Below are 13,589 nucleotides of genomic sequence, written 5' to 3' on the forward strand. Positions count from 1 at the left end.
GCGAACTTGACAACCTGCACCACTGTGATGCAGACAGACCCTGAGTATACTCAAAATGCATCAGTACAGAAATCTGTAAGCCGCTGAGAGTCAACACTAAAGCAGATTTAAAGCACACCCACCAAGGCTCAGGGAACTTTGTGGAAGAGGAAGTGAAAAAAATGTAAGAGCCACAGGGTGGGGGAGATATCCAGAGGCATTGCCTCCCCCGACACAATGACTAACTGGGGTTTTCACAACTCATAATCCACAACCCCATGGAGAATACTAGCAATCCCACTATGGAGGGCCCTCAGTGGAGTAGGGGCTGGTAGGAGGGAAATGATGGTACCAACACTTGATGTATCCATACAAAGTTGCTACTTAATAAAAAAAAAAAGAGAATAAAGTAAGATGGAGACTGATGTTGAACACACATGTGCATATATACCCACAGACACTCATGCACCCACAAACACATTCACATGTCAAGATATTTTTAGAAAATTATGCATGAATGAACCCTAATCATGGATAGCAAAAGAGTCTGGGGTGCCTTGCCAGTTGGAAAATAGGTCAGGTGTCACCTAATGTCACAAAGCAGTGTTCCCAAATTTTGCATCTTACCCTGTTGGTCCTCAGGCTATATCACTCCTCCATGGGAATCAGTTGTTCGGCCAGTCTCTCTACTCCTCCTTCCTCCATCATTAGAATAAGAAGTTTCCCTAGCTACAAGCTGGCACCAACCCAAGAGAAGGGAGATCACAGCCGGGTAGAGGAATAAGAACACTGGCACAGCACTGAACCGTGGCTCCGCCGGGCTGCCTACCACACAGCCACAGCACATCCCCCACCTTGCTCTACCTTTGACATTCAGGTCAAGCACCGCAGCCTCCACTGGCTTGATTAGTGATGTACCCAAACTCTTCTTTATATGTCTCAACAAGACTAAAAGTCAAGAGGGTCCCTTTTATGGAAGGGAGCACCCATTCAACCCCATATTAGCACGTGGTTATAGAAAAATTTGGTGTGAAGTGAAATGAAAGAGACCCAAGCAGCTTTGAGGCTGTGAGTGTGTGTGTGTGTGTATGTGTGTGTGTGTGTTGTATGCATGTAGCATACCCCAAGAGTGCATACAGAGGCCAGAAGAGAATGAAAAGTGTCCTCCTCCTTCACTCCTCCATGTTTCCTTGAGACAGAGTCTCTCACTGATTCTAAAGCTCACAGCTTTTGTGAGTCCTGGTAGAGTGCTCTCTGTTCCCCATAGGACTTGGGTTGCAGACATACATAGTCCTGACCAGCTGCTTACACAGGATCTGAGAAATTGCAGTCATGTAGTCTCAGAAGCCCATGGTTGTGTGGGAAGTGCTCTTACTCACTGAGCCACCTCTCCAGCACCCTGTAATAGTTTTTTTCTATTCTGCAGTAGGCAGAATATGGTCAGAGGAAGGTTCATATTGAATTAGAGAATAAGCACTGTTGCATTTTTCTGGCAAAGTGAGGCTCACCTCTCCTAGAATTAGTATATACGATTTATATACATCATTCAAGAGCCTGTGAAAGTACAGAAAAGAGAAAGCCATTCAAAATTTGGTTCAATTCAATGTGATGTACGTTTTACATATGTAATGCATTTTAGAACACAAACAACGCATGATTGAACTTGTCTTACCTCAATCCCTTCTTTGTTTAAAGCATATTCATCAAAATTCAAAATAGCTATCTTAATGGTTCTTGGAGGGGGCAGGACGGTCAGGCCAATGTTGATAGCATTGCTCCTCTTGGAATCAAGGACAATGATCTCTTGTCTCTTCCCATCTGCAGCAGTTTTCTTAGTGAGAAACCAAGAAAAATCCAAGATTAGTGCATCAGCTTGGGGCCTTTCTGCATGTCACTATTAAAAGCGAACCCCTTATTTAGAGAAGAAAACAAATGGCTCCCACTCATTTAGAGAAGAAAACAGATGGCTCCCACTCAGCTCAGGGAAGACCTGGCTGCCGCTCAGCACGGAAGAGAGAGACTGAGGTTTAGGCTCTGAGGCGGCGCCATGCTTGGTCACCAACAGACATACCACAAAATAAATTGATTTTCCTTCAATTGGGAAAAATGTGATATTGGGAAAAAATGGAATCCATTAGAAAAAAACCTTGTCAGAGTTCCATTCCTGTGGGCTATGAGGTGTTACCATGGTTCTTATTGGTCCAGTGTGTGACAGCAGTGAGCATCTCTCTCACACACACAGAAAGAGAGAGAAGACAGAATGACAAGGACAATGCAGTGTGGCTGCATCTTCCTCAGGGCCTCCCCTGCTATTCAGATGTCCTGTGCCCTTCAGACCACAGCGCCTCCATTTTCTTGCCACAGTTATGTCTGTGCAGCTGCCAACTGTCATGGTGAAGTGAAACCTTCCAAGTAAGGGAAATAAAAAAGCATGTTCTGATGAAGAGGAACAAGGGACCAGGAGCACAGGTTCTGAGAAGACAGAAAGAAGCAGAGGCATCCTGGCATCTTTGCAGAGCTGTGTGTGTGTGTGTGTGTGTCTTCCCTGCTGGCACAAGTAACTTCAGGAGCAAGTCTTATCTTGGGCCTCCCTCATCCTTATGACACTTTGATGGCTCCCCATCAAAGGGCAACAGATGGCAAACCTACCAAAGTCCCCTGGGCCCTCCCAAACTAATTGCTACAAGTTTATTTTAGGTCCTTAAATATGCATTTGGGAATAAAATCAAATTATATCAGATAAAACAACTAGAGGCTAGACATGGTGGCACATGCCTTTAGTCCTAGTGGGAGGCAAAGGTAGGATTGCCATGAGTTTGAGACCAGCCTGAGACTGAATCCCAGGTCAGCCTGGGCTAGAGAGAGAGCCTAAAAAAATAATCTAAGGAGTTGAGGAGATAGTAAAGTGCTTGCTTTGTAAACATGAAGATATCAGTTCTCATGTAAATGCTGGACATGGTAGTGCTTGCCTGTAATCCCGATACTGGGGGACAGGGGTAGAGATAGGAGGATCCCTGGAGCTAGACTGCCAGTTAGTGAGTCCAAGCCAGGGAGAGACCCTGTTTCAAAAAGACATGGTTGGCATACCTAAGGAAAATACCAGAGGTTGTTCTCTGTGTACACATATGTACACATGTGCACGTGAACCTGAACACAAAGATGCACCCCCACACATAGAAACATGCATATACACATATACAAACATACACGATCAACAATAGAAAAAAAAAAGGAGAGGAAGGAAGGAGAAGGAGAGGAAGAGAGAGGGGAGGAGAAAGAAAACAAAAAAGAAAGAAAGAAAGAAAGAAAGAAAGAAAGAAAGAAAGAAAGAAAGAAAAAAGAAAGAAAGAAAGAAAGAAAATGAGAGCGTTTAGGAGCATGGTGGCCAGAAGGGACCACTCCTGTGGGCGTGCTCATAAACAATGAACAGTGGCTTCCAAGGGGCATGTAACACACATGCACTCCCACTCTAAAAGACAGGCCTTGTCGATATGTATGTATGTATGTATGTATGTATGCATGCATGTATGTATGTATACCAAGGATGCACTGGAAATTCTCAATTTAACTTTTCAGGCTATTAATTTTTTTGTTTATTTTTTATTTATTTGAGAGCAACAGACAGACAGTGTGCGTGTGAGAGAGAGAGAAAGGCAGACAGATAGATAGAGATGGGCATGGCAGGGCCTCTAGCCACTGCAAACAAACCAGACGCATGCGCCCCCTTGTGCATCTGGATTATGTGGGTCCTGAGGAGTCGAGCCTGGAACCGGGGGTCCTTAGGCTTCAAAGGCAAGTGCTTAACCGCTAAGCCATCTCTCCAGCCCTTTTCAGGCTATTTTAAGATAGTCTGTTTTATGTGGAATACTAAAGAGGAATGAGAAAGGTTTGACAAAATGCCCCACATAGGCAGTAAAGAAGGATGGCACCGTCCACAGTGCTAACACTGGGGTGCTGGGATAGTGGCTTCTACACGCTCTGCAGGTGATACTCAAAATCTACTCCCTAGTCACCATCAGACCCTGATTTTATGTTTCCTCTTTTAGAATGCCAATGTGTCTGTTAAAATATTACTGTGGGGGCTGGAGAGATGGATTAGTGGTTAAGGTGCTTGCCTGTGAAGCCTAAGGACCCATGTTTAACTCTCCAGATCCCATGTTAGCCAGATGCACAAAGGTGAGGCAAGTGCAAGGTTGCACATGCCCATGAGGTGGCACAAGTATCTGGAGTTCAATTGCAGTGGCTGAGGCCCTGGCATACCAATCTCTCTCTCTCTCTCTCTTTCTGTCTCTCTCTCTCTCTAAAATAAAAAATAAAAATAAAAATAAAAAAAATATTGTGGGGGCTGTGGAGAGGACTCAGTTGATAAGGTACTTGCTGCACAAGCATCAGTGTCTGAGTTCAGCTCCTCAGAACCAACATGAAAAGCCAGATGCTACAGCAGGCACCTGTAATCCCAGAACATCTAGGGCAAGAAGGGAAGCAGAATGTTCAGAATCTTCCAGAATCTTGTGGGTCAGCTAGGCTATCAACCACAAGAAGTGAACATCAAAATTGAAGGCAAGGACAGACAGTGTTGCACTCTGACCTCCACATGCATGCAATGACACATGTGTAACTGCGACCCTCCCACACACATACAAAAACTACCTTCCCCTTACACACCAAATTTACCTCCCCAGACCCTCTGCATCTATGACTTAGCTGTGGCTATTATTTTTCTGAACAAAAAGTGGCAGACCTGGTAAACCATGCTGGTCCCTTTCTTCCTGCCTAGCATGAGACCTTCAGCCTGGTGGTGGAGGGGTAGACAGGTTGAGAGCATAAGGAGGAGTAGCAAGGCTTCTCTGGGAGTTTCTCGCTCTTAGCTCCTTGTCTGTACAGTCCTTGTTACTCTAGGAGTCTGGGGAGAGACCAGCACAGGCCCAGCTAACCTCTCTGGAGTCCTTGAGCAGATGAGAACAAGATGCCGCCCTCTTTGGGAGAGAAACAGCTCCAGAGCCAACAGTTGCCCCACAGAGTGTGGGGAGAAGCATCCTCCCTGCTCAGCCTTCAGTCATCCCCGGCAGCCCAGGACCACACGTGACAAGCTTCCTCCATCAGCCCATGTGGGGATCTGCACCCAGCAGACCTTGGTTCCACGCTCAGCAGAAGTTCTCTGTTCACAGTTCTCCACCCACCAATGAGAGACAAATTACTCAGCCAGTTAAGGCCATTAGGAGAGGCACCCCCACAGACCTCACAGCCTTTCAGAGCACTTATTAATCAGTGAGATTTCCTTCAACCATGGCAGTGTGAAAGGAAGATAAGCACTAAAGGAATGTCTGGAATTGAATTAGTCAACCTCTGGATTTTAGCAAGGTGTTGTAAAGTGTCATTTTTGAGAATTACAATAAACTTCCACCTGATGTTTCTAAACATCACCTGTCATCCAGTCAGCTCTGCCCAAGAGGAGGAGTGGGTTAGGTGGCGTGGCTAGCCTTCTCCATTTACACAACCTAAATGGCTGTCAGAATGAGCCAGAGCACTGTGTGTCTGAGGATGGGTAGTCAGCAGCCCAGTGTCTTCTGGATCAGAGCCCCAGATTTGTAATAATGGACAGCATTCCCTGTAAGCCTTCCCCATGGTCTTATGACCGCACGACTGCTGTGCGCCTTCTTTTACAAAGCCTCTCATGCTTCTGCTGCTTCTCGATCCTTGCCATCTCCACCCTGAGCCTCACTCTGGAGCCCCAACCTCAGCCTCCAGGTTTCTGTCTCTTCTCCCAACCCATGCAGTCCACATCTACGTTCACTAAAAGTCTTTCTCAGAGGCCAGAAGTGGTGGCGCACGCCTATAATCACAGCACTCGGGAGGCAGAGGTAGGAGAATTGCTGTCAGTTTGAGGACACTCAGAGACTACATAGTGAATTCCAGGTCAGCCTGAGCCAGAGTGAAACCCTGCCTCAAATAAAAAAGTCTTTCTCAGGCTCTTTTTCCTTGCTGCAGTTCTGTGATCGGAAAGCCACAGTGGTCATTCGTGGTAGAAAGCTGGTCAGTAACCTGAAGGGGGAAGACATCAGGAGTCAGAGAAGGAAGAGTCCTGGTTTTTCTGAACAGTCTGGAAACGTAAATGCCCTTCTGAAGGTGCAGGGGCAGGAGGAGGTGGTACTTGAGCAGAAGAGGTAGTGCGTGGAAGAAGAGAGGAAGCAGAGGGACTCAGAAGGTTTTTGTATTTGATAGGAAACCAGAGCCCACACCTATTAACCAGATCAGCACACAGACAAGAAATAACATGTCTTGAATCTTGGAAGATCACAAGAAAATCATGACATATTCTTGAAAGTAATTAAGGAGGACCTGGATGAAAGAGAGACTTCATGTTTCTAGACATAAAGTTATTTTGTTTATGAGGTTTCCTTCATCTAACACACATTCAAGGTAATTATATTAAACCAAAAATGGTAGGGTATGCTTTCTATCCTTAAAACTGGGGCTGAAGCAGGAGGATGACTATATGTTCCAAGCCAGCCTGACCTACCATGTGGGACCCTGTCTCTAAAACAGTAACAATAACAATAAATAAATATCCTATAAAAATCCCAATAAAATGTTTTTGGAATTAGAAAAAGCATATCCCTGGGTTGAGGAAATGGCTTAGTGGTTAAGGCATTTGCCTGAGAAGCCTAAGGACTCCAGTTTAATTCCCCAGGACCCAAGTAAGCCAGATGCACAAGGGAGCACATGCATCTAGAGTTCGTTTGCAGTGGCTGAAGGCCCTGGCACACCCATTCTCTCTTTCTCTCTGCCTCTTCCTCTCTCTCAAAGTAAATAAATAAATAAAATATTTAAACATATATAAAAAGAACCAAATATTTTTTAAAAAAAGAAAAAGCATATCCCAAAGTTAACATGAAAGACAGTATATATTTAAAAATTCAACAAGAGGGCTGGAGAGATGGCTTAGCAGTTAAGCGCTTGCCTGTGAAGCCTAAGGACCCCGGTTTGAGGCTCGGTTCCCCAGGTCCCACGTTAGCCAGATGCACAAGGGGGCGCATGCGTCTGGAGTTCGTTTGCAGAGGCTGGAGGCCCTGGCGCGCCCATTCTCTCTCTCTCCCTCTATCTGTCTTTCTCTCTGTGTCTGTCGCTCTCAAATAAATAAATAAATAAATAAATTCAACAAGATATTCTTTGCTTGTGTGTTATACAAATATGAGGCACCCCATGCATTTGCTTGCAGTGGCAGAGCTATATGTTGGTGTCCCACTCCATCACTCTTCCAGCCTTTCTTCTTTGATTCAGGATGTCTTACCAATCCTGGAGCTTGTCTTTTGTTTTCATGAGCTCTGGCAATTCCTGGGTCTCTGTTTCTTTATAGGACTGGTGTTATAGGCACACATGGCTACATATGGCTATTTAACAGTGGGTTCTGGAGATCCACATTTGATAGCCTCAGAACCCCTGAGGCTCTCAAGCTTGCACAGAAAGAACAATTAACTGTTGAGCCATCTCTCCAGCCCAAAACAAACAACCTCTTTCTGGATGATTGTAGAGTTATGTGTACTAGTGTGGTGGTTTGAATTAAAGTGTCCCCCATAAACTCTTGTGTTCTGAATGCTAGGTCTCCAGCTGGTGGCAATTTGGGAATTGGAGCCTCTAGAGGCGATGTATTGTTGGGGGCGGGCTTATGGATGTTATAACCAGCTTCCCTCTGCTAGTGCTTTGCAGGCTCTCCTGCTGCTGTTGTCCACCTGATGTTGGCCAGGAGGTGATATCCACCCTTTCTGCTCATGCCATCATTTTCCCCCTGCCATCAAGGAGTTCCCTCTCAAATATGTAAGCCAAAAAACAAACAAACAAACAAACAAAAACTTGGGCTGGAGAGATGGCTTAGCAGTTAAGGTGCCTGTCTGCAAAGCCAAAGGACGCAGGTTCAATTCCCTAGGACCCATATAAGCCAGATTCACAAAGTGGAGCATGTGTCTGGAGTTTGCTTGCAGCAGCTGGAGACCCTGGTGCACCCATTTTCTCTCTCTCCCTTTCTCTCTTATAATAGGTAAAATATATATTTTAAAAAAATCTTTCTTCCCACAAGTTGCTCTTTGTTGGGTGCTTTGTGCCAGCAATAAGAAGATAACTGTTAACAACTAGCTCCCCAGTCAGCTGTAAATGTTTATTACAACACTGATTAAGTGGGCAGCTGAGCTGCTAAAACAGAACAGAATGATAATGTAGAAAAAGATCCTCACTTCTACAAAGGCCCAGGCCTCTCCAAGCAAGACACCAATATCACTAAGCCAAAACCCAGCATGAAAGAATGACTGCTGATGTGAAACCATAGAAGGAATTCAACATGGCAGTAAATAACACTGTGGTAGTGGGTGGATCCCTGAGGCCTTCTTTCTTAGGAAAAGGCCAAGAAGAAATCAGAAATAGAGGTAAGAATGGGAAAGACCAAGGGTGAGCCAAGGGTGCAGGAATGCCACACATCAGAACAACCCGTTTCTGACTGGGTTATGTCTCCACTTCTACTGACAGATATCTCCAGACATCAATGGATACCAATGGTACATGACCTCCAAACCTGAAAACAGGTAGGAAAGGCTAAGAAACAAGCAGTTATCATTGCTTGTTTGATCTGATTTGCTTTCATTTTCTTTTTGACATAATATCTTTCTATATAGTCCCTCAGATTCACATTGTAGTCCAGGTTGGTGTCAAAAATGAGCTCCTCCTGTCTCTCAGCCTCCAAACTGAGATTACAAACTGAACTGCCACAACATGCCAGGCATTGAGTGTCTTTCAATTGGCTGTGTATCTTTCCATGTCTATTTTGATTGATTGATTGACTAAATAAGAGATAGATAGAGAAAAAGACAGAATGGGTATGCCAGGGCTTCTAGCCATTGCAAAGTAACTCCAGATGCATGTGCCACCTTGTGCATCTGGCTTATGTAGGTCCTGGGGAATGGAACCCAGGTCTTTTGGTTTTGCAGGAAAGCACCTTAACTGCTAAGTCATCTCTCCAGGCCCCATGTCTTTTTTTTTTTTTTTTTTTGCCTCTTTTTGCTACCATTTCCTGAAACAGATTATTTCCTGAGTGACTTGTCAATGCTTAGTCCTCAAATTGAAATATTTATGTGGGAACTAACTAAGAAATCATATGAGTGAAGGTCCAGGAGGCGTCCAACACCATTGGTGAGCTCTGGGGCAACTTGAAGTAGGGTTTCTGCCTCAGTGCTACAGTGAAAGGTTACTCAGACAACCTCTCCCTCTTCCTCAGCAAGTTTCAACTACTTTCTGGGTAGAAGGAATGCAGTAAGGGGGCATCTAGGGCCCAAAATACAGGCGTAGATTGCTAAAATATGGGGAGCCTGGGTTTAAAAGCAGAAACAATTATTTCTGGGACAGATCAGGTAGAGTGGGTGTGAGGCACTACAGGAGAAATGGTTGCTGAGCTATGTCTGAACACATTGCTTTGTCAAGTATGTCCAGAATTGTCTAAGGGAGAAAGGGACCTTGCTTCTTTTAGGATGAAGGGAGGCTGGGAAGAAGTCAGGTTGTGTTTGTTCAGAAGGTCTGGTTAAGCTGAGATCTTAGAGTAAACCTCTTCATGCTTGTTACAGGAAGCTGTAACAACCCCCAGCCGCCCCTACCCCAGCCTTTCCCCACTGGAGGCCAGGCCGACTCTGGAGAAATGTTTCAGGCTAAGATGCCATGGATTTCTTTCATTTGTATTTGTTTTTCCCTTGGCCAAGAGCCCTATAGAGAGAAGGGAAAGAGGTGTGAACAGCCATGATGGTTGAGGGGCAGAGGTTACCCTTTGTGTGCAGAGGAACAGAGAAGTCACAGAGAGAAGGGGCAGGAACATGGGCAGCTCCTTTCTCTCAAGTTGCCCCAGAGGGGTTAGGGGCCAGCATGAAGGAAGACAGAGGTGAGTCCCCTTAGGTCAAGGCTTCAGTGGCCAGCACTCTAAGGAAAGGGGTCTTAGGACTTCTGGCAGGCAGAGAGGTGGTCAGCGACTGCGAACAGCTGAGACTTCTCTGCGGCCCTAGGCGGCTCACTGCCTGGGCTAGGGATCCACTCTCTAGAACCAGCAGCCTTCAGAGGCATCACCTTGCAAGTTTAGCCACTCCAAGGGGCAAAACATCACATTAGATGATGCAGCGTTTTCTAGACAGATACTCGGGTTTAGCTGAAAATGACACTCAATGCAGGGATGGATCACAAATTGCCTTACGGTCTGGAGATTTTTTAAAAAAATTGAATTTATGGACAGAAAAATGTACTACCTCCAGTGGCTGGGGAAACAGCTCAGGGCAAAAGTGCTTTCTGTACTACATTGACAACCTGGGATCATCCCCAGCACCCATGTAAAAGCAGGGTGTGGCTGTGTATGCCTGAAATCCCAGCACTGAGACAAGAGAGTCAGTAGTCCAACCTACAGCAGGCAGCTCTGGGTCCAGTGAGAAATATCAAGGAAATAAGGCAGAGGAGTGATAGAGGCAGAGACCCAGTGTCCGATTCTGGCCTCTACACACATGTGCACAGGACACCCTCACCTGCATGCGGCGTGGGCTCATACACTACACACATGCTATGCAACCACACACCAAAACGTAGGCTCTGGGAACGAAGCTGCAAGTAAGATCTCAAAGCTGAACCGGAATGATTATGGCGGGGGGGGGGCACCATGCAAGCATGATCAAGCCCTGATTTCAGCCAATATCCTAGGGAAAGAAAAAGACCTTAACACTCCCTGCGAGTCATTCACTTTTGAGAGGAGAAGGATGAAGATCCTGGTACCTGGAAAAGGTGGGAAAATAAATTTTAATTATATATGTGGTCATTAAGCTTAAAGTCTCCTAAAATGTCGGCATACCACTTTGAGTTTTTCTCCCCTTCAGTGCTACGACTGGAACCCAGAATCTCGCTCATAGGCAAGCACTGCACCACTGAGCACCACAAAAGACTGCTCTTTAATTTTTAAAGAGTAATTTTACAAGGCACAGGGAATATAATGTTTAAAAAAGTGATCATTCAACCCATTAACGTGTCACTCCAGAAAGTGCTCTGAGTGAAAATAGAAGCTGGTCTAAGGATATGAGTTACTAGGAGAACTCCCGAGTCTCGGAGAATGCTGCTGAGCTCCACAGTGCTTCCATGAAAGGCAACTGGCCCGGCCCGCACTCCTTGGCACCACTGCCGCAGACCCTGGGTCTCTGTCTGGCTCCATGGGGACATTCTAGAAATGCTACAAGGACTGACGCCACAGGGTCTTTTTAAAACTGTCCCTTGAGAAAATGACAGCTACAAGGTTATAATTTGAATGACATGTTGTCACTCACAGAGACAACTATGGAATTTTCTTAGCCTTGCAATAAAAAAGACTGAAATATATGGCAAACTTTAGGGGGAAACAAAAAGGGGAAAAATGAGTCTAAATAAAGGCTTAAAAACACTTTAGTTAGGTAAAATGAAATTTTCTAATCAGTCATGATGGTACATGCCTGTAAATCCAGCACTCAGAAGGCAGAGACAGGAGGATTGCCTCAAATTTGGAGCCAGCCTGGTCTACATAGTAAATTCCAGGCAAAGCGACAAAGCATCAAAAGAATCAAAACAAAACAAAGGGGCTGGAGAAAGGGCTCAGTCGTTAAGGCACGTTTCCTGCGAAGCCTAAAGACCTGGATTCGATTCCCCAGTACCCACATAAATCCAGATGCACAAAGTGTTGCATGCATGTGTCTAGAAGCCCTGACATGCCCATTTCTATCTCTCTCCCTCAGTATCTCTCTTCTTGCAAATAAATAAACAATAAAAAAAATTCTCCAGATGTGGTGGTGCATGCCTTTAATACAAGCACTTGGGAGGCAGAGGTAGGAGGATTGCCATAAGTTCAAGGCTAACTGGAGACTACCTAGTGAAATCCAGGTCAGCCTGGGCTAGAGTGAGACCTTACCTTGAAAAGCCAAACAAAAAAACCTAAAAATCAGGCTGGAGAGATAGCTTAGCAATTAAGGCACTTGCCTATGAAGCCTAAGAACCCAGGTTTGATTCCCCAGTACTCATGTTAGCCAAATGCACAAAGTGCACATGCAGTTGGAGTTCATTTGCCTGGATGGAGGCTCTGGTGCACCCATTTTCTCTCTCTCTATCTCTCTCTATATCTGCCCCCCGTCACAATAAGTAAGTAAATAAAAATTTAAAAATCCATTTGGGCTGAGGCCAATTACATTGCATCTCCAAATATGCTTTAAAAAATCATTGATGGGCACTGCGGATGTGGCTAAATGGGTAAAGTGCTTGCTGCAGAAGCATAAGGTCCTGAGTTCAGATCCCCAGCGCCCACATGAAAGGTGATCATGATGGCTCATGCCTGTAACTCCAGTGCTGGGAGGGCAGACACAGGGAATTCCTTGGGGCTTGCTAGCCAAAAGCTGGTTTAGCCAAATCAGTAGCTCCAAGTTCAGGAAGAACCTGTCTCAAAAACTAGGAGGAAAGCAACTGGGGAAAACATATGACATTGACCTCTGGCCTCCCTCATGTACAAGTGCATGTGCGCCTACACATATGAACACGCATTATATCACACACATGCAAAAAATCGAGTCACTGTTAGTAGTTTCTGATCTACTCCAGGATCAATATAGTTGAACAAGTTCTTCCAGACCCCTGTGCTAAGCCTATATAATCGGAGGAAGCAAAGTGGGAGAGAAGCTGAGTCCTCTTCCTTCTGGCATGGACTCTGCTTCCTGCTTGTCTTGGTTTGGTGGCAACTCAGGAAGAAAAAAGCACCTTTAAGAGAAGGCAGGAGTCTGCTGTCCCTAAGATAAGAAGGTTGGAAGGCCACTTCCTGGGGCTCCTTAAAATAGTGTCTAGACCCTTCTGGACTTTCTGCCCCTGAAATTTTTCTCTGGAATTACTTTAACGATCTTCTAATGGATTCACCATGTCTGGGACCAGTGACAGAAGTACAACATAGAGAAATTTAACACAGGATTTCTGTCTTTTGCCACAAAACACAAACTAACATCATCCTACTAAAAAGCTATGTGTATTTCCTACTGCAAAAGAAAAGTGGCTCCTGTTTCAGAAACTATTTTTGAAAGAAAACAGGAAGGAAGAATATTTTTTGCTCTTATCACATCCATGGAGAGGTCCCGCCAGCCTTGGATTTGGCTCATGAATCTTTTGGGAACTGATCATGCCCATGCCCCACAATTCAGGTCTGGTGTTAGTTTTCCACTGGAAACAAAAACCAGTTGCCTTTGTTTTGTGTTGTCTTGCAGACTATCATACTTAATGAAAACCTCAGGAGTCAGAATTCGTAAGTGGCTGTTTTCAGCTCTGCTCCTCCCCCCGCCCTTTGAAAATCAAGCTAGTGATTAGAAACAGAAGAGAAACTGGTGACAACTGAATAAGTAACATATACAAAATGGATTACCACTTTAATCCTCATTTGCATCCTCACCTTTTCAAGACAGTTTGAGTTAGTTCCTGCTCACGTTTACTATAAAGCATAAAAGGCATTCACTCCTGAGTCTCCCTGTAGAACATTACGGAATGCATTTAGTAAACTTTTCAGTATAGTTGTCCCTCAGTATCCATGGGGGCTTAGTTGCAGAACT

General features: G+C 45.0%; 1 protein-coding gene across 1 annotated transcript in view; it reads right to left on the reverse strand.

Annotated features, from left to right (window-relative positions):
• The window catches only part of Fhod3 (formin homology 2 domain containing 3), a 502,577-nt gene that overhangs the window by 55,272 nt on the left and 433,716 nt on the right, over positions 1–13,589 (reverse strand). The window contains exon 17 of the mRNA XM_045134751.1: positions 1,652–1,810. Within this exon, the coding sequence (XP_044990686.1) occupies positions 1,652–1,810 (159 nt within the window). The remainder of the gene's footprint in view (positions 1–1,651; positions 1,811–13,589) is intronic.

This window comes from Jaculus jaculus, chromosome 15 (genome assembly GCF_020740685.1).
Source record: "Jaculus jaculus isolate mJacJac1 chromosome 15, mJacJac1.mat.Y.cur, whole genome shotgun sequence".
Classification (NCBI taxonomy): Eukaryota; Metazoa; Chordata; class Mammalia; order Rodentia; family Dipodidae; genus Jaculus; species Jaculus jaculus.